Source organism: Nothobranchius furzeri, chromosome 10, assembly GCF_043380555.1.
Source record: "Nothobranchius furzeri strain GRZ-AD chromosome 10, NfurGRZ-RIMD1, whole genome shotgun sequence".
NCBI classification, from domain to species: Eukaryota; Metazoa; Chordata; class Actinopteri; order Cyprinodontiformes; family Nothobranchiidae; genus Nothobranchius; species Nothobranchius furzeri.
Genome location: NC_091750.1, coordinates 46,988,908 through 47,014,509, shown reverse-complemented (window position 1 = coordinate 47,014,509; position 25,602 = coordinate 46,988,908). Strand labels below are relative to the sequence as shown.

The 25,602-nt window shown below is 40.6% G+C and overlaps 1 protein-coding gene across 4 annotated transcripts in view; it reads right to left on the bottom strand.

The window, feature by feature from the left end:
* klhl13 (kelch-like family member 13) overlaps positions 1–24,446 on the bottom strand; it is a 37,983-nt gene extending 13,537 nt beyond the window's left edge. Inside the window, exons 1-3 of one of the 4 annotated variants that reach the window (XM_070555694.1) lie at positions 24,356–24,446; positions 22,172–22,243; positions 8,461–8,532 (exon numbers count right to left, since the gene is read on the bottom strand). In XM_070555694.1, the coding sequence (XP_070411795.1) occupies positions 8,461–8,532; positions 22,172–22,224 (125 nt within the window). In that variant the 5' untranslated portion in view covers positions 22,225–22,243; positions 24,356–24,446. Of the gene's footprint in view, positions 1–8,460; positions 8,533–16,292; positions 17,490–22,171; positions 22,244–24,355 lie in introns of those variants that run through there. The other 3 variants (XM_015960847.3, XM_054730546.2, XM_015960845.3) reach the window with 3 other exon arrangements.
* Positions 24,447–25,602: the final 1,156 nt, after the last annotated feature.

The following is a 25,602-nucleotide window of genomic DNA, read 5'->3' as shown; positions in this document are numbered from 1 at the left end:
GTCAAAGTGCTTTTGGATGAGCTATTGAACTCCAAATTGTTTCCTTTTAGAATTTCTCTTATCAGGACCAGAGTTGAATCTTTGATCTGTACAATTTTGCTGCCATGCTTTGTCTTCATTCTCTCAGAAGGAGGGGTCGCAGCCGATCAATACCAAGGTGCTCTGAGTGATCACCTCTCACGTCATAAATATTTCTGATCTAATGGGAGTGGTCCCTGATGCAGGCACTGATGTTTTCATGAAGATAGTTTGATTTGAGAGAGAGAATGGTTTGTGAGAGTGGAAACATGTTTCAGTAAAATGCTTCCGTATCTGCAGACTTTGATCACAGCCTAGGTAGAGGGCCCCCCCTCCACCCCCCAAGCACTCGTTAACACAACACCTCCTCCAGACACCACATGATAACACTTTTACTTGTTATCTGTCTGTTCGGCATAATGTGACGGATATTCTATAACATCCAAGGTAATGAGCAAAAGGATAAAGCAGGAGCAAATGCTTTCCCTTTTGTTCCATAACCACGGACAGCTCAGCATCGTTTACCTTTATATGCTCCATCAAAACAGCTTTTGTACAGAGATTCAAAGTATTTGTGAAAAGCAAGTAGCAAACAGAAAAGGCTGGCTTCAAAGTGATGCTTCAAGGAAATGTAAGTAGTGTTAAACGGAAACAGAAGAGGAGGGAAAAAAAAAGAATTGTCAAGAGCGTATTGATAAACATGCCATTCTGCTGCCTTTTCACATGTGGTGACACCTCTGACTCCAGCAGAATACTAATGTGGGCGAGCTTTCTGTTTCAATAAACTGCTGATCTGTTCCATACATCTTGGAGCAAAGTAGGAAAATGAGGGGAAAGGCTGAAAATTGGCTTCAGATCAGTGAGACTTGGTTTAGCTGGAGTTACCGCACCACAAACCTTTGTAATTCACGTTTTAAGAGAAAAATATAATTTTCATATTTTTTTCTGAGTAAACAAAAGTGAATTTGTTCATTTATTTATAGTTTTACTAGTCTTGGATTTTAGGACCCCATTATGAAATAGTGGCGTTGCAGTTTTTGACCTAATTTACATATTCCTGTTCTCCGTAACAATCTAACCAGCAGTTGTTTTAAAAATGATAAAAGAAAATAATGATACAACTTGCGATGCAAAGCCTAAATGCTCCATAAAGAATGAATGAACAAAGATGCTAAATGTGGATATTTTTCCCAAGGGGGTGGGGGCAGGCTACTCTCTGGGTTTACATGGATTTCCTGCTGACACCAAAGACAGATTATCATTTTGATTGGGTAATGGATAGTCTGTGAATCAAGTTAAGAATGCCTTTTCCAGTTAATATTTAGCAGGATAAATATTTAAATAATGAGAAAATAAAATGAGGCTGTACTAAACTAAATGTGAAATTGGACTGAAATGTAGGTAGCTGGTAAAATAAATAAAAGATACGCTGAAATAAACCATCTGACAGCATGCTGAGAAAAGCTAATTTTGTTGACTAGCACAAGTACATTTTAAGATTTCGTGTAATTGCTGCCCACTTTTACAGTGAAGTATCATTTTTTTTCTAAGAACAGCTGATGCAGACTAGCCTAGCAAGCCATCACATTTCACTCACACACACACAATGAACTTAGGTACCTCTATCAGCTCTGGTCTTGACCCCACATCTAAATAGTCCTACGCTGATGCCATAGCCGTTTCAAACGAGCTGTCCTCATCTTAGTTTTGCTCAATTGCAACAACATCCCTCCAAATAAACAGACATTGCACTTTGATTGGACGGCTAAGGATGTTAGTCAATGGCGCAGTCTGTCAAACACTGTCGAAGGAGATGCAAATACATCCATCCATTCTTTTCTGCTCATCTGGAGTTGGGTCGCAGGGTCAACAGCCTAAGCAGAGAGTCCCAGACTTCCCTCTCACCAGCCACATGGGCCACCTCATCTGGGAAAATCAGGTCGTTCCCATGACAGCAAAGAGACCGAGTCCCCTCTAGCATGTCCTGTGTCGTCCTTTAAGTCTTCTCCCAGTTGGACGTGCCCGGAAAACCTCACCAGGGATGCTTCCAGGAAGCATTCCAACTAGATGCCCGAGCCACCTCAACTGGCTCCTTTCGATGTGGAAGAGCAGCGGTTCTACTCAAAGCCCCTCTCGGACGACCGAGCTTCTCACCCTCTCTAAAGCCGGGCGTACACTGTATGACTTTTTTGAGCCAATTTTCGTCTCGAGAATCTTTCTGAGATTGGGGCAAGTTATGCGCTGGAGCATCGTGTAGTATACAGGGGGTATGAGAGGCGATTAACACCACGTGACGAGCTCCCAATCAGCAATCGTGAGCTTGCACAGATTTGTCCAGTGTTTATTTTGCTCGTCCCCTGTGAGTGCATTGCACTGCATTTTCTTGTTCTCCTTTACACAGTTTAGTAAAAAAAAAATATATATATATTTTTTTGTTTTTACTTGACATGTTTCAGCTTGTATCTCTAGTCAGAGATCACCGTCATGTCAGGTTAAAAAGAAACACACACACAATTATTTACTAAACTGTTTAAAAAATAAGAGAATGGATAAGATAATAACAGAATGAATGTACAAGAGTGCATCGCACTGTTGAAGCAGCACTGCGACCCAAAAAGTACCAGAAACGCTCATGACACATGCGCCAACACGTATCAACACGGCTCGCCAGTTATTTCCCCATTAACACACGGCATTTTTTTATATTTTTAGCATATTTGTAAATTTGACGTGTTGCCACCAGATGTGAAGTGTGAGCAGTCAGGTCACATCTGAGAACTGGGTCGTACAGTGTGAGCACATGACTCGTGAGATTTGCTCTGTGAGTAAGTCGTACAGTTTGAGCTGAACTTGAAAGCTACACACAGTGTCCACCTGGCTTAAAGGAAAGCCCAGCCACCCTGCGGAGAAAACACATTTTGGCTGCTTGTATCCATGATCTAATTCTTTTGGTCACCACCCAAAGCTCGTGACCCTAGATGAGGGTAGGAATGTAGATCTACTGGTAAATCAAGAGCTTTGCCTTTCGGCTCTCTTCACCATGATAGACCGGTACAACACCTGCATCCCTGCAGACGCAGCACCAATCCACCTATCGATCTCCCGCTTCATCTTTCCCTCACTTGTGAAAAGACCCAGAGAATCTTAAACTTCTCCCCTTTGGACAGGACCTCATCCCCATCTAAGCGTTGGCAATAAATGGAAAGCGTATCGTTATCAAAAATTCTGACTCTTAAGAGAATTTTCCCCATGTCAATAAATTGGATAATAAAAAAATTAAAAGGTGTGTGTAGGTTGGCAGCATTCATGTCCCTTTAAGAAGTTGTACCACCTTGAATCAAGTAAAAATGTGACTCAATGTAATACACTCGACAGCCCCATCTAGTGGACAACTTTTGTTTCTGTGCATACCTGTTAGAGGTGAAATCCCCAATATATCGTGATATTGATTTTAGGCCATAATCGCCCAACCCTATCCTTTTTCTAAGAAATTCGTAAAAAATTATTATGTGCTGCAACGTATGTGTATAACGGGCAATACGTCATGTTTTTTGCCAAGCCTGCCCCCTATCCCACAGAGCTCCATGCAATATGAACTGAGCAATGGGCAGCATTAACCCACTAGCTATATTCTTTATCCTAGTTTAATTGGCGTCTTATTTCTAAGTTTTATTTGTGCTGTGTTCAGCACTTTGGGTCCCCCTTGAGGATGATGGAAAGCGCTATACAAATATAAGTTGATAGATTAATTGAATAGTACTAGACTACCGCCTACGTACATATGTCAATCAGAGCATCCTCAAAAGATTGAGGACGTACCTCGGCTGATGCAGAGTTGGCGACGATTCCTACAAATAAGTAAGTCTTTAAAATATAAATATGAATACAAAACACAACATGAGCATTTTTATTCTAAAATGATGCATCGTTTAGAGGAGCACATTCATGAACGAGTGGTCTGAAATACAGAAGTGGAAACTACAGCTTAGTGCAATACATTTGTCAGCCACTAGATGGTGCCATCCGACAAAGAAAGAAAAACAAATGTCTTCTTTAAGTACCTCCATCTGCTCTTGACTCAAAGGAAAGCAAAGTCTAAATAGTCCAGATAGCTCTTTCAAAAGAGCCACGGCCATCTTGGTTTTGCTCAGTCGCAATAACAAACACAGGGGTGGACCTTTAAAGCGCACGAGTGCCAATGGCGCTAAATTTTCTCGTCGGGTGGTAAATACTTGACGACTTACCGCCCGGGTGGCGCCCAAGCCTCGTTTGTCATTTACACACCGGCTTTCACCTACATCGTGGCCGCGCCCTGTAGGAAGCCGCCGTTTTCGCGCTCGTGAACCTGCGCGCCTCTAGCCACGTACTGCACTTGTACGATTCGTGCACGTACTGCACGATTCTAGTTCTACTCACGTGAACTATAAGTTCACTATTAAAGACGAAGTGGAACCACGCTAGAAAACACACAAGCACGCAGGAAGATGGCGCCACCACAGGGATGGGATTTCTTGATGAAATTTCTGGCAAAACGCTTTAAAACTGGTGAGGAGAAGTGAGAAAGTTCGAAACTGTATGAAGCAGAGAAGCGTGTGCGTAGGTGGAATGATTCTTGGCGGTTTAAAGAAGACGGGAGGCGCAGAGAATGTCCGTGTTCGAGTTGAGCAGCGCCTCGCCTGGAAAACAGACGAGAGCAGACGGAAGCAGCAGGGGGAGTGGCTGAAAGCCGGTGTTCTGATACAACGCCGGCATTTAAGTCGGACACAATTTCCTGCATGTGTAGCTCGGGGGTGACGATGGCTGAAGATATCGCGTTAGCGTTCACACTTGTTCAATTTTCAATTTTAATTCTGGTGCCTGTTAGCAGCTGAAACACATCCTCACGTGCTTGTGGATATCATATATTGTATATGAAGACATGACTGTAATAATAAGTAAAGGTCATCAGCTGTAGGTTTAGTGTGCTCATAGGAAACGTGACAAAAGAAAACAAAACACATTTCTCTTTATGGCCTATATTGTTGTCATCATCAACGTAACATGATTTACAGAATACATGTGACCAACTAACATTTCATGTTCTACCACCAGATGTTTGGATCAAAATATGAAACAACCAGATCTTAGATCAGGTGAGAGGCAGGCGTTTCCCGTCATCATCTAGGTTTTGCAGCCGAGGGAGAGCAACTGCAGCGCCTTACTCCAAAATCTGCAGCCGCCTTGATCTCACGAGGTTATCGTTGCCTACGTATGCTTGACGTCAGAGCAAGTCAGCGCCATGTCGGACACAAATCTAACCAGCATGCACTGCTCGCCGATCACCACTGGTCTAATCTGCGCAGAAATGGCTTATCTCGAACACAGCCAATGGCTCGAGTACAGCAAAGAGGAGGAGGTGATGTACTGCGCTGTATGCCGGAAGTATGTGACGACAAAATCGAGTTTTGTTGAGGGAACAAACAAATTCAAACTTGAATACGTTATTATGTTTGTGAATGTGTACAAAATAAAGGTTTATTACATTTTAAATGGTTCAGTTGTTATTTTGACTCGTTTTGGCAGCTGACCAGCGGGGCCGGTAAATATTCAGAGTTACCGGACCAGCTGGCCGGTTGGTTTTGAAGTTAATGCCCACCCCTGCAAACAGGTAAGCACTGTGACACCGTGACCAGGCTGGCCGGTGCTAAGGTTTCAATGGAGCATGGTTAGGCCGCCATGCAGAACTTCTAGATTTCTCAGCTAGATCCAGACAGCATAAATACTGAAAGAAGACTAAGCCTGAATTACAACATCAATACACCATGAAATTTATAATGAAAGCATAGTCAGCGAAAGTGTTGATGGTGGTCTAAAAGTGTTCATTTTCATGTTAAGTCTTGCCTGGTTTGATTAAATATTCTTTTACAGAGACGTCTAGCTCAGCATAGCAGTAAATGTGTGTCTTCAAACGGGCCGTGAGCCGGCAGCGCTTGTCAGATGGAAGAGACTAATGGCTTTTGAATAGACTATTTTTATATTAAAGCAATTCAAAGGCCTCGGCTGGATGAACATTTGTTTTGAGAATGGTTTCACCATTTGGAGAAGTTCTCCAAGCTTTGAAGGGACATTTAATAAGTCTTAGATCTGAGGTGTAATTCATAGTTGTAAGCTTTTGTGAAAACTACAGTTCTTTACCGTGTTCATGTGGCAGGAAATCATCTCATGAAATGCAAAACAAATTCTTGTTTTTTTCTTAGTGTGGACATAAAGGTTAAAAACCTCCAGCCACAACCTAATGTAATATCTGTTCTTGCAAATTAGGTTTTTCATCTCAAGGGTCTTTTAAAGCTGTGGAACACTCATTTAATCAACACCTTTGCAGTGGTCTCTAGTAGGAATGAATACCTTATAAATTGTGCTCTGGAGAAAGAAAAAAAAAGCACCGATGTACCATGTTCAGGCCACATCCCAGCTGAGCTGAACACAGCAGGACCTCAGACTGGATAACAGCAATGCAACTCTACCACTGACTCCAACAGTAGACACGTTTACATGGGTGCAATTAATCAGATTGAATGCCCAATCAGATAAAAAATTCTGCATGTAAACATGTCAATCGGAATATTCTGATCAGATTTGGCCCAAGCTGAATTAATTTTAAATTCCATTGAGAGAGGTGGTTTTGTCCGACTGACATGTATGTACACAGCTACTCGGATTGTTGGAGAAAAATAATGCCCACTGCGCATGTGTGCAACAGCTAGCGAGCCTCCCCGCCGTCATTTGGACTGCCTGACTTTAAAAATGACGGCCTAATTAACGAGCGCAGTCTTTTAAATTTGATGGCAAGCAGTCACCGTTTCGAAAATTTCTACTCCAGAACTTACATTTTGTGGAAGTAAAATAAAAATCTGATTATTGCACAAATCATTCGACAAACTTGCTCAAGTCTGTTCTGGAAACACGCAGATTCATTGCGGGGTTTGCAGCACAGATTCGTTTCTGTGATCGCAGTAGCCGTTTCTGCTGAAACTGTTAAGAAAAGTTGGTTCAACGGTTGGCTACTACTAGCGGAGATGTTCTCTGCTGATTCCTGGACACATAAATAGCCTTCTCCATCTGAGTAAAGATGGGTGAGTCCATGGATGTTCAGTGACAGTGTGACGTAGATCTGTCAGGCTTTTCTAATCTTAAAGATTTGCCTTCTATTTTCTATCAGAAGCTAATGCAGGAGATAGTTGTAGAGACCATTTTCATGTTAAGCCTGCATTAAAAACTCAATTATAATCAGAAGTAAAACTTTAAAAATGTTTTTTAGTGTTCTACACATGTAAGGTTCTGTGACTAAAATATTAAAGTTGGATCCTAAACCATTTAGTAATAATTTAGTTCTGATCAGTGTTTAAAACCAAGAAAAAAAAACAGGAAAAAAACAAAAACACATTTCACTGGAAAAAGAAGCGATCTTTAATCCTTTTAAAAAAGCCACAGAGGAATTGTAGAGTAATTCATTACTTTGTGTGAGAAACTTATGTCGGTTGAATTAAAGAAAATAAAAATAATTTTGCTTGTAAACTACAGAAAGTTCAACTTTTGCTAAACATTTTCTACATTTACCAGTGATGAACAAAAGCATCATTTAGCAGTTTTGATATTTTAGCTCAAGTAAAATAAATCAATAAATGGTCAGGGACTAGGGAAAGTCTTGAAAATTAAGTTTCCTTCTAGGTTTGGATACGCTGAAGAAACCGGAGAGCCAACCAACGCCAACTGAACGATTTGTATCACCACTTTTAAACATCAGGAAAATCTGAGCAGCTTTAAAGTCAGCTGGAGTCTTCATTTCAGACTTCACCATGACATCAAAACACACCCGGGGCATCGAATGAGTAAACATTAGAAGGAAATAAAAGGTTTCATTTAGGGATGTCCCGATGCAACTTTTTCACCTTCGATACGATAATGATATTGCAGCCTTCAGTATTGATCAATACCGATATCAATCTGACATCAGCACAAATCTTACATAATTTTACCTATTTTGTAGTGTAGAATGTATGAAAGACTTGATCAAGTGATATTCCTCAGTCGGAGAGCAATTATAATCCGATACACTGTTTTTGGGCCGATATCAAATTACTTCCGATATCGATATCGGAACGGGACATCCCTAGTTTCATTCCAACACCATGCTGAACCAGGGAACAAGAAAAAAATTCTGCACCTGATGAAGGTAAGGTAGAACTATCGGACCACATGTGCTTTTACACACAAACCTTGATGATCAACATTTAAAAACTACAAGAGGATGGGACTGACGAGTCATGTTGTACGAGAAGGTGATAATGGACTAAGTCCAAGTCTAGCAGGAGTCTGGACATCACTAGCACTAAACACTGATGGCTTAAACACCAGTCACAATCACACTGACACGAACCACAGACAATGTACTTGTACGTTTACCCTGTCAGGTGGTAAGTCGGACAGGCAGCGAAGAGAGAGTGGGTTGTCCAAACCATAAAGGAGTGTTGGTGGCTGCCGAAACGAAACAAAGGAGACAAAAGCTACAGCATCCAATACAAACACACGGCTTTTCTTCAAGAGAACAAACAATGTTTGGTTGTGAGAAACGTATTATCATAAAAACAATTAGCGCAGCTTTGCATGTTACAATGCAAATATTAGAAAAACATGAGAATGTGTCACATTATCCCGCTGGAAAGGATAGCCATGGGTGTTAACGCTTTTAAATGTAAGGGTTTACCTTTACCGGACATGTAATTATTGTACAACAGGTTTGTCTTTGAGGGGAAATAAGTCAGCTAGACTGAATGAAAACGATCAAAAACATTCAGCTTTCAAACAGTCATCACGAACCGGGGCAAAAGTGGGCCTCATCATTAAGGACCAAGTTTGATTTCAGCATTTATAATTATGTGAGCAGCATTATTGAACATGTGACACCAAATCAATAATAGAAAAAATCCAAGAGATTATGGGAGGAGACTGAAAGTTTACAAAAGGATTAATAAATTAAGTCTGCCAGTAGTGAGAATAAGACTTAACCAAAAAACTACGCCTAATAAAAACTACTTTAAAATAAAGAAATAAAACAAACATCTTTATGTAAAAAAATTAAAATAATAATAATACATTGTTCACAGCATTAAAGAATTTTACTGTCTAATTTCATGAATGGTTTCTCCCTAAACGACAGGAGCTTGGTCAAAAATAGAAAGTACAGAGTGATCCAACAGTTTTCAGTGAAACCAGACCTGATTTTATCATAGCAGGCCTCTGAGTGGAATAATGTCTGTGTGAGCAATGAAAAGACTTCTGACAGTTCCACCTGAATAAACCTATTTGGTGCTCTGCAAGACAGAGACGACCCCCCCCCCCACCACCACCCACCCACCCCCACCCCCACAGGCCTTTCATGAAAACAGAATGATCCCTGGATGGCTGTTGCCTCTCTGCAAAGTGGCCACAAATCAGCAGGAACTAAATGTCTGCTCCAAAGGGCAGGTAGATTAAAAGATCGGAATTTATTTTCTAACAATGTGCATCCGGAGCTGCAGTGTGTGTGTGTGTGTGTGTGTGTGTGTGTGTGTGTGTGTGTGTGTGTGTGTGTGTGTGTGTGTGTGTGTGTGTGTGATCTTGTTGCAAAACTCAAATTAACAACATAAAACTGACCTACACAGCAGGCAATGTTGCAGGAAAGCAGAATTTAATGCATTTATGCGTTTAAATGAGTGTATTTTATTAAATGTTTTCTGTAACTGATTAGTAACCTTTAAACAAAGCTGCAAGAGAATTCATTATAACCACGGGCAGGTTGTTCCAGGTCACTGGATAAAATAGCAGATTAGACTTCACTGCCATCATGTCCGAGTCCAATTAGCCCATAATGTGGTTTCTGTTAAGGAGCAAGTCACCCCCAAATTAAGTTTTTTTCTCTGATAAACTATATAAATGCATGTATAATCGGGCTGCAGACACGTGTAGTCAATAATTTAGCACTTTAGTGCATTTTAGATAAAATTTTAATTTTCTGCCTAAAACTCACTGTTGTGCCATTGTCAGGTAAAAACTCTGCACTGCATTTGCCATCGCTATTGGCTAAGAGGTACCCTAGAACGTTAGCTGGTACCATATGATGTCACAATGTCGTTGTGAGCCTGTGTGTGTGTGTGTGTGTGTGTGTGTGTGTGTATTTGTTAGCAGCTCCATCCCTCTGTCTGCTAGGCGACAGCATTTGTTGCATTTTTCAAACAGGAAGTGGGAGTTGAGTAAGACTCTATTTACTTAAAGAGCAAGTCACCCAGTACTAAAGTTTTAGGTACTTTAATAATAAACTCGACTTTCTTTTAATGCTTGGGCGTTTATGTTCAAACTCAGAGCAAATCAATAATCCTCTAGTGAACCAAACCCCCTCCCCGCTCTTATTCCGTCAGCTGTGATTACTCTCAACCTGATGAATTCTTTACCTTATTGAACAAATGACTCCTGGTGGGTTATGAAACATTTTGCAGGAGAGTACACAGCCGTTTACCTCAGGGACTGCAATAATCCTCTCTTAGCTGAAGCAAAGGAGGTTTCAGAGGAGCAAAATGACTTTACAGCCACATGCGGCGTGTGGAGCGTCCTCGCAACAATCTGTTTAACAGCGTTTCAAAGCTTTCTTTTTACCAATATCTGTACAGCCCCTCTGTGGGATTGAATCATACTCACAAATTCACTTCACAGTACCAACACTTGCTACAATGAAAACAGGTTTCAAAAGAAAATGGCTTTCGTTAGAGCCGTCTTCACTTTCACAAGCAGCATGGTCTCTGAAGGAGTTTCAGCTGAAACTGGTGAAGCTTTAAAGACAGAAATTAAACACGGAAAAATGAGGGAAAAACTTGCACCACAACGCTCACTTTTTAATGTGTAGAGCTGAATGTGTGGAGATCAGTCATGAAAAACAATAGATCAGAGGAGGAAAGCTGAAAAGAGAAACAGCATGGATGCGTAGACCATAGGAACAAGAAGGTACAGAGAAATGGGTGGTTGGCCCTCTAGAAGGATTAGATGTTGAGCTTCTGCCTCCATCAGATTGCTGACAGAGAGAAAAGAGCAAGCGGAGTGAAAAAAAAATGAGGCAAGTGCTAAAAATCTGAAAAGAATTAAACAGGGATGGTGGCAGTTAGAGTACTGAATCACAATCGCCCTTTACACACACACCTGTCCTCTCTGATACACAAAATGTGATGCTGCTCCACTTAGTAATTCACACAAAGGCCCCTTAGCTCAGCATCAGTAAGTGTTCGTACAGAAACAGAAGCAATTTACCATTAAAACAACATGTTTTAACTTAATGTGAAGTTTTGTTTTAACGTAATGTAGTAGCTGCATTTTTCTCTGTAGCAGCACCTATTGTTTAGGAGGGGTACTGCAGTGAGAGAGCACACCCCAGGAGCAGGAATTTTAAAAAAGCTGCTTTTATGAGTCAACATTAAAGCAGCAATCTGGTGTTTTTCCCGTTTCAGGAATTACATCTGATTTTTTGTTTTAGAAATCTGTAAAACCCTGTACTGTGACATAACTAGGGTTGGGCATCGAGCATCGATTAGAACTGGGACAGTCTGTTTTTCTCGGAACTGCTCAACTTTATTAAAATCACAGGCTGCTGACCCCGCAGCCGCTCACCAACACTCGTCTGTGTGAGCTTGACCGTCATTAGTCATCCTGCTAGCTCCACCTGTGGTTGACACACCAGGTTCTGGCCACTAGGAGCCGATAGACATAAATAAAATTATAAAAATTCTCACATGTACAGTTGAGATATGTTTTCTTTTATGAACCATTTAGTCTGTTGAGTTTAAGCATTTTAAATCTGTTAGATTGTTACCGACAGCAGCTACATTTAAGTTTCCATTTCCCTTCTGACTAAAGCGCTGCTGCTGCATGTAGGTATAGATTCAGTCATCCCGATCATTCTGACAGCTTTAGGTAAAAGCAGCCAGACTTTTCTGGTTGTGCTGAAGACGTTTTGCCTCATTCTAGAGGCTTCTTCCAGACTTTCGTTGTGGTCAGAAACAAACACATGAGTTGTGCTACAAACCTTTTTCCTTCTTGAAAACATGTTTTTGTCTAAATGAAGGTGATGTAAGACCATGTAGGACCTTTGGTTAGCTGGCTCATTTAAAACTTGGAATGTTTTGGGATCCTGCCACTTGAAAGAATTGGAATTTGATAGGAACTGGAATTGAAAAAAATGAACTGGAATCAGAATTGTTCAAACTGAAACGATGCCCAACCCTAGATATAAGGTAGGCAATATAATATATATAATTTTGCAATGCCCTCCCCCATCTAGTAACGTGCCATGCAATTTTACTTGAGCGCTGTTCAGCTTTAGCCAACAGCGTTGGACATCAGTGTACGTATGTTAATCAGAGCGTGCGCAAGTGTTGAGGATGTTCTAATCCTGGTCCCAGAGGGCCGGTATCCAGCATGTTTTCAACTCTGCTTCAAAACACCTGATTTTAATCAGCAGGTGATTAACAGGCTTCTGCAGAGCCTGATGAGCTGCTGCACAAAGTGTGGGAGCAGAAAATCTGCTGGATACCGGCCCTCCAGGACCAGGATTGGGCTCCCCTGACCTAAACAGATGCAGATTTGGTGCCATTTCTAATGCACACGTAAGTTTTAAAAATATAACAAATGTGAGTAAACAGTATAACATGAAAACAACTGTAAAAGAAAGTGTTTTAGCTTTGTTACCTAGTTAAAGGTGCACGTTCACCATCGAGAAGGAGGCGTTTCCAGAAAGAAAAAAAAACAGAAATAGGGAGACGATCTTAAGATGCAATACATGTTTCCCTAGGGATAGACAATATATCTGCATCAATATCGGTATCAGCCAATGGTCATTTTTTACCATATCGGTATCGGTCCAGTAAATGAGACCGGGCCAATATTAACAACTGATATTTTCCATCTCGTCTCCGTTTGTTTGCCTGTTTCAGAGGGTGAGGGAGGTGACGTGTAATTGTTTAGTCTTGTGAACAGTGAATGAAATCTCAGAAGTGTAAGTGTGCGTGGTGTGTCTACATAATGTAAATTCAGCTTTAATAATAATTTATACAAAATTGCTGATTTTACAAGCATTAATGTCAGTATATCGGAATCAGCAAACATTGGTTATTGGCCATAACAGTGATCTTAATATTGGTATCGGCCTAAAAATTTCACATCGGTGCATCACTACTTTTCACCCTTTTGATGGTGACAGAAACTTTCTGCTTAAAAGCTCAACTTTTTATTTCATAACCAGATACTTATTAAATCTACAGCTGGTTCATTAATTTAATTTTAATTTCAATTACAGTCTGGACTTTGAATGATCATAACAAAATGAACCGATTAGCTGCTCTTGCAGTTACTCTCGCACCAGAGTTGCAAATCAAGCGCACATCCCAGTTTTATCAACTTACCTTATGCCATTTCTAACCACTTCACACCCCCTTCGAGACTTTATTTGCTTTCTTTTCCGTTTCCTACAAGCACAACTTCAGATCAGGCTTTCTGCGCTGTGGTCCACCCTACTCACCACAAAAAGCTTTCACAACTTAAACCTTTTATCTGACCCATTGTTAAACAGCTTCATGCTATAGAAATATGTTTATTTCTCTAATCTACAAAAAATAAAATAAACAAACAAAAATTAAAATGTTCTAAAATGCCAAATGTGACATTACTGGGCAGGTGATAAATGGTGCTATAGTTGGAGAAGGGTTAAAAACTGTTCCTAAAGGCTAGATATCACCCAGCTTTATTACACAGCAAGCAGCTGAATGTGTCGTTGGTAAGAGCACGGAGCTGCATTTGCCACCTCCCACTTCTCACATACACCAACTTGACTCTGTGACTACCAACAATTGTTGGCTCAATGGCACATTAGCGGCACATCTACTCCAACCTCTTCTCCACCCTGTACACACAAACAATGGTGAACAAAATGTATGTGTCCCGAGTATAAAGCTGTGTGGAAAAGCTTTTTAAAGCCTTCAGGAAGTGACTGTTGGTGACATACACTAGCCTGGCCTGCCAGACTAGCCCTCTGTCTATTCTGCACAGAGGATGAGTCCACCATTAGGGGCGGGACTAGCCAGCTCAAAAATAACCAATTAAAAAAAAAGAGGCATGACGACTGTATCGCTGTCTTTTTTTAAACTGTAGTCAAAGATGGCGTCTGGCGACAGAGCATGCATCTTTCTTTAGAAGAAAGGCTTTTGGCAGTTCGTATTGTGGTTTTAAAGACAAGTCCACATCTTTTAGAATAGAGGACAGAGCGGCAGCGGACTCCGCTTCAGACGCCGTCTTCGTTGTTTATGAGAAACTGAGTGTTGCGGTGTGTGACGTACGCTGCTCAGCGCCGATTGGCTCAGAATGATCAGGGGGTGGGGTTATGTGAATGGGAGTGTTACAGGGCCCTTTGCTTCCCATAAGAAAGCACTGGCATGGCTGGCAAGGTTGGACGTACATGGGTAATAAGTGGCATCTAATAAACACAGGTAATGAAATATTTCAGAATTAACACCGTGATCCTGTAATCCACGCTGCAGCATGAGAAACCTTTAGATGCAAACCATGCAACAAACACCCAAAATATATGAAGAAATCCCCCCCCCCCCCCCAATGTAACCCTTTACATTAATGGCAACCTAGAAACATATTGTCAATTTAGCCATTCAGGTAGTTCCCAAACATTAAAGCGCATTAATCACATGAACCTTAAACACAAATATTCTGGATAATCTTCTCCTGTGCTCCGCATTCGTCTGTTGCTAAGAAAACTCCTCGCCTTGCCTTCCAAAGTTAAAAGTGTCTCGGGCCAAAGAGACAGCAGGTTTAAAAGAGTGACTTCTCCCTGACCACAGGCTAACCTATAATTGGGGGGCCAATATCAGCCTGCCTACAAACGGCTCACTGTTCAGGTTTCAAAATAGTAAGAGTGGTCTGATGGAGCAGAGCAATACTCAAGAGCGAGCAGACTTTTCAATGCTCGAGTACACTTGACTGGCTTTTGTGATGTCCTATGAAGACAGTGTCCACAGCCACTCCAGTCAACACATGCTAGAAACTTCATAGGAGGAGCTGTTAGAAGTATAGAATACCTGGATAGTGGGACAATCCTGTTTTAATACTTCACGGTAAACAAATGTGAATGCATGCGTGTACAACCCTAACACTGTAACCTGGCCTTAATGCTGGAGCATCATTTACGTAATAATTAAAACAAATAACATGGCTGACAAACTGAAATATTGCTGGACAAAAATATTCAACTATTCAAGAAAAACGGCACAAAGTCAGTCACTAAATACATTACAGCTATTTTTAAAGATCACAAATTTATGAGCATTGTGTTCAACATTAAATCCTTAATTAGAACGTTATGTCATCTAATCAAACAAACAGATTTTTATTTGTGTGATTCTATGTTATTCTATGTGATTCTAATTAGCCAGCACCTGCAGGGATTTAAACAGAAGGTGACAAATACAGGAAATTAATTATTATTATTATTATTAGGTTACAATAATACTGAAAATGAGTGCGAGTTTAAAGTTAAGCTCTTAAGCTTTTAAGTGAAACTACAAGATAACTAAAGACTACATTAATCCAATTTGGTAAAAATCCATCCAAGTAAGCTCTGCTAGCCAGCAATATTTCCTGTGGGCAATCTGTTAGCTCAGCTAGCACAGGTTGCCTTGAGAAGTGTTCCCATTTTCTCTTCAGAATTAGAAAACCACTTTCTTTAAGACAAAAGCCAAGTTAAGGAAAAGAGGGGTGGCAAGAGGATAGTGATGAGAAACTGAGTCAAGCACACACTTTGTACCCTTCCCCCTCCTGAACAGCAGCAGATGACAATAGCTTCTAAACCAGGACATGTCAGGCATCCTGACAAAGGCAGGCTCCTCCCAAGCTGCTGAGTCCCAGCTCCCAAACAAACACAGCCACAGGAAGAGGGCAAGAGTCAGGGATGTGGCGCTTGACATGCCCGGACTAGCAGCCAAGTCATTTTCCTTAGGAAAAGGCATGCTGCTGTTGAACCAGAAATCCTATGCTGGAAGAGGAAAATCCCTTGACACACAATGGGTTCAGTTGCATCCTGCTTTATCTGGGATACGGCAGAATGACCAAAACCCAAAATCTACACAAAAAGTCAATGAGAAGCAGAAAAATCCACCTCCATACACTCCGCTACCACTGCAAATTGTGAAAGCCATATAGCTCTTACTCACATGTAAGCAGGCGAAAGGGGTGAGGACCTGGAGGTCTTAAGAACTGGCACTGGGAATTTCCAGCTGACGGGAGAACCGCTTTTCCATTTTAACGGCATGTTGTCACCAGAATGGTGCTACAGCAATACCAGCAAAGACCATTTCCATGAAAAGGTTTCCAATGCAGTCTTCCATCCCACTCTGCCCACACCATTTAAGGGGGAGGGAGAGAAGCGGCGGCAGCAGCAGCTACAGTATCACACGGGTGAGGGCAATGCGGGCTACAGCCAGGGTTTGTGAATAACAGCAACACTGAGGAGCCAGCAGGTCGCATTTGACACGACTGCTTTGGCTTGCTGCATTCACAGTTCTCTCACCGAAGGGAGGGGGGTGCTGAATGGGCCCTGCCTTCTCATCAACCATCACACTATCCCAAAACGGTGAGACGCAACAGCACCACCACGTGGAAGAGGACAGGATTACAACTTTGAGCTTTGAAGTTTTAAGAAGGCAAATGAAGTTCAAAGTGTGTAACTGTTATGTGATTCTGTGACAGATTAGGTCAACAGTCCATCAACATGTACATCAGCTCTGATCCAAAGCTGCAAGTGTGTTTGGTGGCACAGAACGCAGCCAATCACACGTCAAAAATGCATTTATTATAAGTTGATAATCATGTGAACAAATGCATTTTGATAAAAATGACAAATTATTTTCATCCAAGACTGGAATACACAGACTATAAAGTGCTGTAAAAATATTTGCAACTCTACAGATTTCTATTTTTGCCACACTTAACCGTTTCAGATCAGCAAAAATTGTTCAACACACACACCACTAATGTAACGATAGAATTAGATTATTATAGTTCTCATGTCCCCTTCTCCACCCAGTAAACCTACCCTAAATATTAAATAAGACAAGCAAACAAAAACACACCAAACCATCCAATAATCAAATAAATAAATCTAAGCCGATTAGATCTCTATTCCCTAGCATCAAGGTGGACATATATCCTCCAAATCTTTCACTATTCTGTAATCTTGCACTTTTACATTTTTCCATTCTGTCGCAGCGTTGCTTCACATGTGGAAGTTGAAATTCGAACCAGTGTACTTAAAATTTTTTTGCTAATGTATTCAACAATAAATTTCTCTTCTCTTTACTGCAATAGTGTTTTGGTATACAGTACACCATAAAAATGTAAATCCAAATCTACTTTTACATAAGGAACTCCATTTATTTATGCCCAGTAAATTTAGGACCCCTCTCAAAAAAAAAAAAAAACCCCAGACACACATACACTAATCTGAGAACAGGTTAAGAAATTCGTTACCACAGAGATCTAGTCAGGTTTAAAAAAGGGTTACATGGTCAAAATTAAAAATGCTCATTTTCTGCCAAATCTAACGGGTTAAGTTATTAATCTCACCCTGTACAGCCTGTTGATCAGGTTTCCAGTTTAAATTGTCACGGCAAATCTTAGTGATACTGATAATCCCAAACTAAACCTGAACTAATTAGGGCTGAACGATTCTGGAAAATAATCTAATTACGATTTTTTTCCCTTCAATATTGCTATTGTGATTTAAATCACGATTATTTTCTAAATGAGCTTTTCTCACATTTTCCAACTAGCAGAAGCAAAAAAAGTCTATGTAACTTGTACTGAATATAAACAAGTTTATTTATCTACATATAAGAAGTTTGCCTACATATACATAAACCCTCACAAGCCAAGACAAAATTTTGTATTTGAAGAATATGCTTTGCAGCAAGGAGCACATCCCTTGAAGGAGCATAGGTATTAGCATCAACTGTGAAAATGTATTTGAAGGAAAGAAGTGTGTCCCATTTATTGAAGTCTTTGGTGTTTCGAGTTTTTAACGTCTTGTCCATGCAGAGCTTCCGTAGTTCAGTTACATCCATAGCTGCTAGCCAAAACTCAGTGGAGTTAAAAGTCTCCTATGATTTTCTAGCTTTACTGAAATATCTGTCTGTACTTATGATTGATGGCAGTTTTTACCGTTTATTTGACTCCAAATGTACTCATTTGGCACGTTCCTAATTTGTAATTTGTAAGAATGTAATCCGCGATATTAGCATCCCTATGGTTTTTCCATGAATATTAGCATTGTGCTAACTGCTCGCTGCCAGTCAAATCACAGACTTTACGATTAGAAAATCTCCTTTTGTCAAAACGCCATTTAATTGCATATGCAATTAATCGTTCGGCCCTTCAGCCCTAGAAGTAATCTGGGTTAGAGCAATCCAACTTTGTACTACAACCACAGCCCTTTAACTTAGGTAGATAATAACTCAGATGAACAATACACAATATTTTTTATTTACCAAAAGTTGATCAAGTGTATGTTACAGTTCCACATTATTCTGAAGAGATTTTGGCCCAATTTATGTTGCCTTCATGTGTATAGTACAGGACTTCAAACATACCAACACATCTAGGCAGAGGTACAAAAGATCAAGTCTAAGCATTTTAAATAGTCATGTAATTGTTTCCAACTAAATGAAAACTGAACAACTCTTGTTCTCGCCAAGTCTGTAAACGCACAATAAGCCTACAAGAACTAGGGAATACCCATCATGCAGCTGGACAGCTAGCTCAATTTGCAAAACAATAAAAATTTAATGAGGTTAGTTAATAACTTTTGACTCAATATGAATCCCAGACCAAACAGTACTGCTGCTGCGTTTCAGACGAGCAGAAGACAAATCTTTGGCGCCTGTACTCGGCAGCCTCGTCTCTGTCAGTGTGTCCCAGGGCAGCTGTGGCTACACCACCAGGGTGTGCAAGTGAATGGATGAATGATACACTGCAGTAAAAAGTGCTTCGGGGTCCTTGGATTTTGAAAGGCGCTATACAGTGAGGAACATAAGTATTTGAACACCTTGCAATTTTGCAAGTTCTCCCACTTAGAAATCATGGAGGGGTCTGAAATTCACAATGTAGGTGCAATCCCACTGTGAGAGACAGAATGTAAAAAATAAATAAAAATAAATCAGGAAATCACATTGTATGATTTGTAAAGAATTTATTTGTTTTGCACTGCTGCACATAAGTATTTGAACACCTAAGAAAAATCAGTATTAATATTTGGTACAGAAGCCTTTGTTTACAATTACAGAGATCAAATGTTTCCTGTAGTTCTTGACCAGGTCTGCACATACTGCAACAGGGACTTTGGCCCACTCCTCCACACAGATCTTCTCTAGATATGTCAGGTTCCGGGGCTGGTGCTGAGCAACACGGAGTTTCAGCTCCCTCCAAAGATTTGATTGGATTTAGGTCTGGAGACTGGCTAGGCCACTCCAGAACATTGATATGCTTCTTACGGAGCCACTCCTTGGTTATCCTGGCTGTGTGCTTCGGGTCATTGTCATGTTGGAAGACCCGGCCACGACCCATCTTCAATGCTCTGACTGAGGGAAGGAGGTTGTTGCTCAAATGTCACAATACATGGCCCCATTCATCCTCTCCTTAAAACAGTGCATTCATCCAGTCCCCTTCGCAGAAAAGCACCCCCAAAGCATGATGTTTCCACCCCCATGCTTCACAGTAGGGAAGGTGATCTTTGGATGCAACTCCTCCTTTTTCCTCCAAACATGGCAAGTGAAGTTTAGACCAAAAAGTTCTACTTTGGTCTCATCTGACCACATGACTTTCTCCCATGCCTCCTCTGGATCATCCAGATGGTCATTGGCAAACTGCAGACGGGCCTGGACATGTGATGACCTGAGCAGGGGAACCTTTCGTGCAATGCGTGATTTGAAACCATGACGGCATAGTGTTCTACCAACAGTGACCTTTGAAACTGTGGTCCCAGCTCTCTTCAAGTCATTGACCAGCTCTTCCCGTGTAGTTCTGGGCTGATTCCTCACCCTTCTTATCATCAGTGATACCCCACGAGATGAGATCTTGCATGGGGCCCCAGTCCGAGGGAGACGGACAGTCGTCTTTAGCCTCTTCCATTTTCTGACAATTGCTCAAACAGTTGCTTCCAATTTTCACTAAGCTGCTTGGCAATTTCCCCGTAGCCCTTTCCAGTCTTGTGGAGGTCCACCATTTTGTCTCTGGTTTCTTTTGACAGCTCCTTGGTCTTGCCCATGGTAGTAGTTGGAGTCTGACTGACTGTGGGGTGGATAGGTGTCTTTAAAGAGCTCAGACAGGTGCTACTAATTAAGATTACTAAGTGGAGTAGAGGTGGACATCTTAAAGGAAGAGTAACAGGTCTTTGAGAGCCAGAATTCTTGCCGATTGCCAGGTGTTCAAATACTTATGTCCAGCAGTGCAAAACAAATAAATTTTTTACAAATCATACAATGAGATTTCCTTTTTTTTTTTTTTTTAACACATTCTGTCTCTCACAGTGAGATTGCACCTACAATGTGAATTTCAGACCCCTCCATGATTTCTAAGTGGGGGGACTTGCAAAAATCGCAAGGTGTTCAAATACTTATGTTCCTCACTGTACAAGTGCAGGTAATTTACCAAATCTCACTACTGGCAGAGAACACTTATCTTAGTGGGGTTTAACTGAAGACAGTCATCTCTGAAACGCAGTTCGTTCACCATGTTTGTTGTTAGCATTAGTACTGAATAAATATCCACGACTAGCTTATATAGACTGGAACCTGCAGATGTTACTGATAGTTTGTGTATAAAAAGGTTAAAGTAACGCGGGACTGAGCTAGCAGCGGTTCCCAATCTGGGGTCCCCATAATTCCGTCTGTGCTGATGTGAGTTTACCAAGATTATATTTGTAAAACTTACATTTTTAAAATCCCAGTAACAAAAACCTATAACAATAATTGGTTGGGAACCACAAACTGTTCACAAGTTATTGGAAATGATGTCAAAACCAAAGCACATAATCAGCCCTAGTTATGCGTAATGTTACTACAAAAGAAAAAAAAAATGTTTAATGCTGCCTAGCCAGGGGTTGTGATGCTAAATCAAGCACGGTTCCAAAGTTGAGTTCACCATAGCCAAATGGTGTCCATATTCCAGCATTAAAGACTCCCAAGTGTAAAGAACCATCGTAGGAACAATAAAGCTAGTTTTCCAGGAGCACTACTGAAGCAAAAACACCTCTGTACAGCGTGGTTTGAGTCAGCCCATCTGAGTGTAGTTTTGTTCCCCCTCATAGGTGCGGGGGGAGGGAGGGGGCACGCAATTTTTACTCATGACAAAATACTATGAAGTGATCATTAAACAGTGTAAGGTAACTTGTATGCGCCACAGAAACAACTCAGCAGAAAAATTGTGGTGTTGCTGGACATTTAGCTCAGTTTTATGGATTTTTGTCAGAGTCTGAACCAGAAAATGGCTGCAGGAAGTGAAACAGAAGGCAAAAACCTCCAGAGCAACCAGTGGCTCAGCCCCCTAGGCAATCAGCGGCCAGAATCACGATGCTGGCCTGGCTCAGCCTTGCCAGGTACCTCAATGGAGCAGGGACAAAAAATAGGAGAGAAAGAAGAGGGAAAATACCGAATCGTGCCCATGGGAACCGAGCTGCATTGGTCCAAGTAACTTCAAGTAGTGCTTCTGTAGTTGGAGGCCCTCTAGTAAGACTCTCAGCATTAGCTCCATCCTGGTGTGTGTCCAGCTATCAGCTTTCATCTCTCAGCATAATCAAGGATTGCCCAATCTAACGCACGAGATTCCAGGTGAAAGCCAACTCTGTTAAATGTCAGGCCGTGCAACAGCTGGTGTCTAGTTTAATCATCTAAAACCAATTAAATGTGCCTTTTCTGGTGTGAAAAATAGTCTTAAAGAAATGTACTGCAGAATATTTCTCATTTGTTGACACATTGAGAGCTAAAAAGATTTAAAACAGAGTCACTTGAGAAATGGTGTAAAACAAGAAGTTCTACATTACCTGTCATGTAGTCCGATGGGCATCGCCTCCCCTCTGTGTGCGGGGTGCTCCATACCCTCACCAAAACTACGTCTGAGGCACAAAATACAAGAGAAAACTTTTTGACCACTGGAACCATGTTTGCAAGTGGAAGGTAGTGCTCACAAATACACCCGTTGTTGCGCTATTAGTCCAACTGAATTTTAATGCTCACACATCAAGCACAGCAATGCAGTCTACTGATGCCACACTAAGTTACTGTGGCAGATTTTCTAATCATTTTCTTGAGCCAGTGGGCGCTAAACTGACCTTTTAGATGGCGAATGATGGTTATGATGCAATGATAAAACTAAATGGGGTAGAATTTCCATCCAAAAGAGGGGTCAAACAAAGTTCACATCACAAAAGTGTTTTCTGAATGGCAAGAGCACAAAGATAAAGGATTCATATTACATGCAGACCTTGTGATCATGCCACTGCACTTGTGAGGATAACTTTAATACGAGATCAGCTGGTTTGAAAAACAGGAGTGCACAGCAAGGAGAAGGGGAAACTATTCATTTTTTATAACAGTGCCTTCAAACGGACACTAGGGGGAGGTAAAGCAAGCCAAAATTGTCTTGTGTCCCTTTAATTGATGAAAGTGTATTTTATACTGTTAATCTCTAAAAATATCCATCAAAATGTTGTTGAAAATGAATAAAATTATGTCTAGTTGTTGAAAAATAATGGCGGCTTCGTACCATATAACCATAAAATCGGGTCTAAAGTGCATAGGGTACGGGTCTAGTGTCTTTGGGGGGATGCCGTGTTTCTTTCTGGCCGGCTCAGGGTCCTACGCATGTCCATGATGTCACACTAGATGATTGGCTGGACGTACGACTTTCGGAATTTCCTTTACCAAATTCGAAAAGAAACACAAATTTAATAACAAAACTGCTAAACTGTTTTCAAATCATATGTGAAAGAACAGAATCAAAATACATAAGCAATATAATTTGGATATGATGTTATCAGCAGGTGCAGTACCCCAAGCAGATCCGGAAACTACAGCACCAGAAAACTACAATCGGCCTTGCATTCCCTACCCTCCAGCAGCAGAAAACTACACACTGCCACTTTAAATAGAGACGTTTAAGTCCCTCATCTATTAAACACACAAATATTATTCATGGTAAAAACTGGTCACTGGCCAAACAAACCCAGATAGATGCAAAGAAAAAAATGGAAATAAAATCCTCAAATAAAATTCTGATTCAGGATCTCAGATACATCCCCTTTCATTTTATTTGTTATAGAGATATATTTATATACTGAGAACCTTTTTGATGGTTCCAAAACAATTTTATGCCAGATCAGATATTGTGCATTTCTCCAAAACCAACAAAGGCTGCTGATGAATAAAGATCCCATTTAGATTTGTTTTTCTAGCGTTTCCATGATGTGTTTACAACACAGGTTCTTAATTTGAGTTAATGAGTCTTTGTGCGAGTTAAGATGTGAAGAAATTAGGGTTAAATGAAACTACTATGATTTAAATAAAGGTTGTTAAATCAGCTGCAACATTTTAAAGCTCTTCAACTCGAAAAGTAATGGTCAGTTGATGTAGGTACAGTTATTTGTAAAATATCTTAGAAAACAAATTCAGTGGAGAGGAGTGTTTGCCTCCACGGTGTTGTTCACTGAGCACGAGTCATTTTTAAACTTAAAAGTCTGGCGGCAATTTGTGCAGAAAAACTCACTTTAAATTCTAACTGATGTTTAAGACTCGACGTGGGTGAAAACACTCACTATTCGTTCCTACAGACAACGCTGTCACATCGGGACAGATTTTCTACCCATATTGGCGTCGGTGCCTTTGGAATCAGCTAACTAGCTAAGCTAACTCAAATGTTAACATTTGCTAGCTGAAAATAACGCCTAAAAGCTTGGCTATAAGGAAGTAGTTACTCGGAAATATAATTATCTTGGTTTGTTCGTTAAATTTACAATCACACAAATAACCGGCGTCAAAACACGAGTTAGTTTGTTTAGTTATTAGTTGCTCTGGTTGGTTGATTGATATGCAACAACCAACAGGCATCTGTTGGTGCTGCCATGTCAGTGGCTAACCGGTTCGTTTAACGCGATTTAAATGATGTTCTAACAGCTGTACGTGTCTTTAATGAAGTCTACAAACTTTTAAATCACATATTTATTCCTTACAGTTCAGAAGGAGATGTTCCTAGCGTCCTTGTTTTTCTTCCAAGCCCCACAAATCCACTTAGTCCACTGAAGCCGCCTTCCCAGCTTCCTTTTATCCAATGAGATTGTCGCTTACTGGGCGTAGGGGAACATCGGAACTTTCCATTGGTGGAAAAGTATGGCAATCTTCTTTTATTGGCTAAAAACTTCCGTTAGTAAATAAAAGGGTTTAAAGAACAGTGTTCACGGAGGCTGTTGGGCTTGATAATTAGATTTTTTTTTCACCAGAAAGTAACTTAAATTTATAGAAAAAGTTGTGGTTTCTTAATTTTAGTTTCAAAATATGCTATTAAAAATTGAGAAATGAGCTACTGTTTACTTTGTCATGCCTGTCAAGTTTTGGCTTTGAAAATGTGGGGGGTCTATCTCTCTCAGGTCATAGGTCAGATCTAGCACAAGTTTGTTTCTGACATGTTTAATCAAACATGTCAGATACAAAACTAGTGGTTATCATCTCAAGACCAATAAATGCATCCAATACACACAGAAACATTTATACTGTTGTGTACATGTTCCTAGGTGAATAATAAAAGACAAACAGTTGTTTAAAGTTAAACCGTGACAATTTATTTCCAAGCCACAGAAAATGATCACAGTTCACAGGATCTTGGGTCAGTCACCGTCTAAGTCCCTGCCAACTTACATCACCTTCAAGGGACTCTTCTGGAGTTCGACTGAAGCCTGTCTCCTGACCCAGGGTTTTATACTGTCACAATCACTAAGGAAAAGTGCAAATGTGGTCTTCTCCCATTGGTCCACTGGTGTCCGTCATTTCTATACGATCACCTCCTTTCCAGTCAATATGCAAAATGTCATGTCAGCACAAACAACATACTTATTTCTATTTATTGCTCTTTTCTAGCTGAGACACTCGGCCCTAAATGGGGTCGTATAAGTCTTCCAGACCCTTGTGGTTCCTGTTGCTCTTTCTCTTTGTGCACTCTGACCTGGTCCACCATTAATTTATGAAATGCTCTAGTGGTCTTCACTGCTGAGTTCAAGAATGTAACTTCTCATGCAGCTTTATACATGTATTTTGCTTTAACCTTGAGGTGTGATCAAGTTTGCAGGGAGTCTCCACAACTGTGTCTGTGTTGAAGTTATGAGGCTACCAATATTATATTTGTAAAAAATATTATTTATAAAATCTAAATAATGTTGTTCCGGATCACATATATATACCCATGGACTGATTCCAGACCATTTTG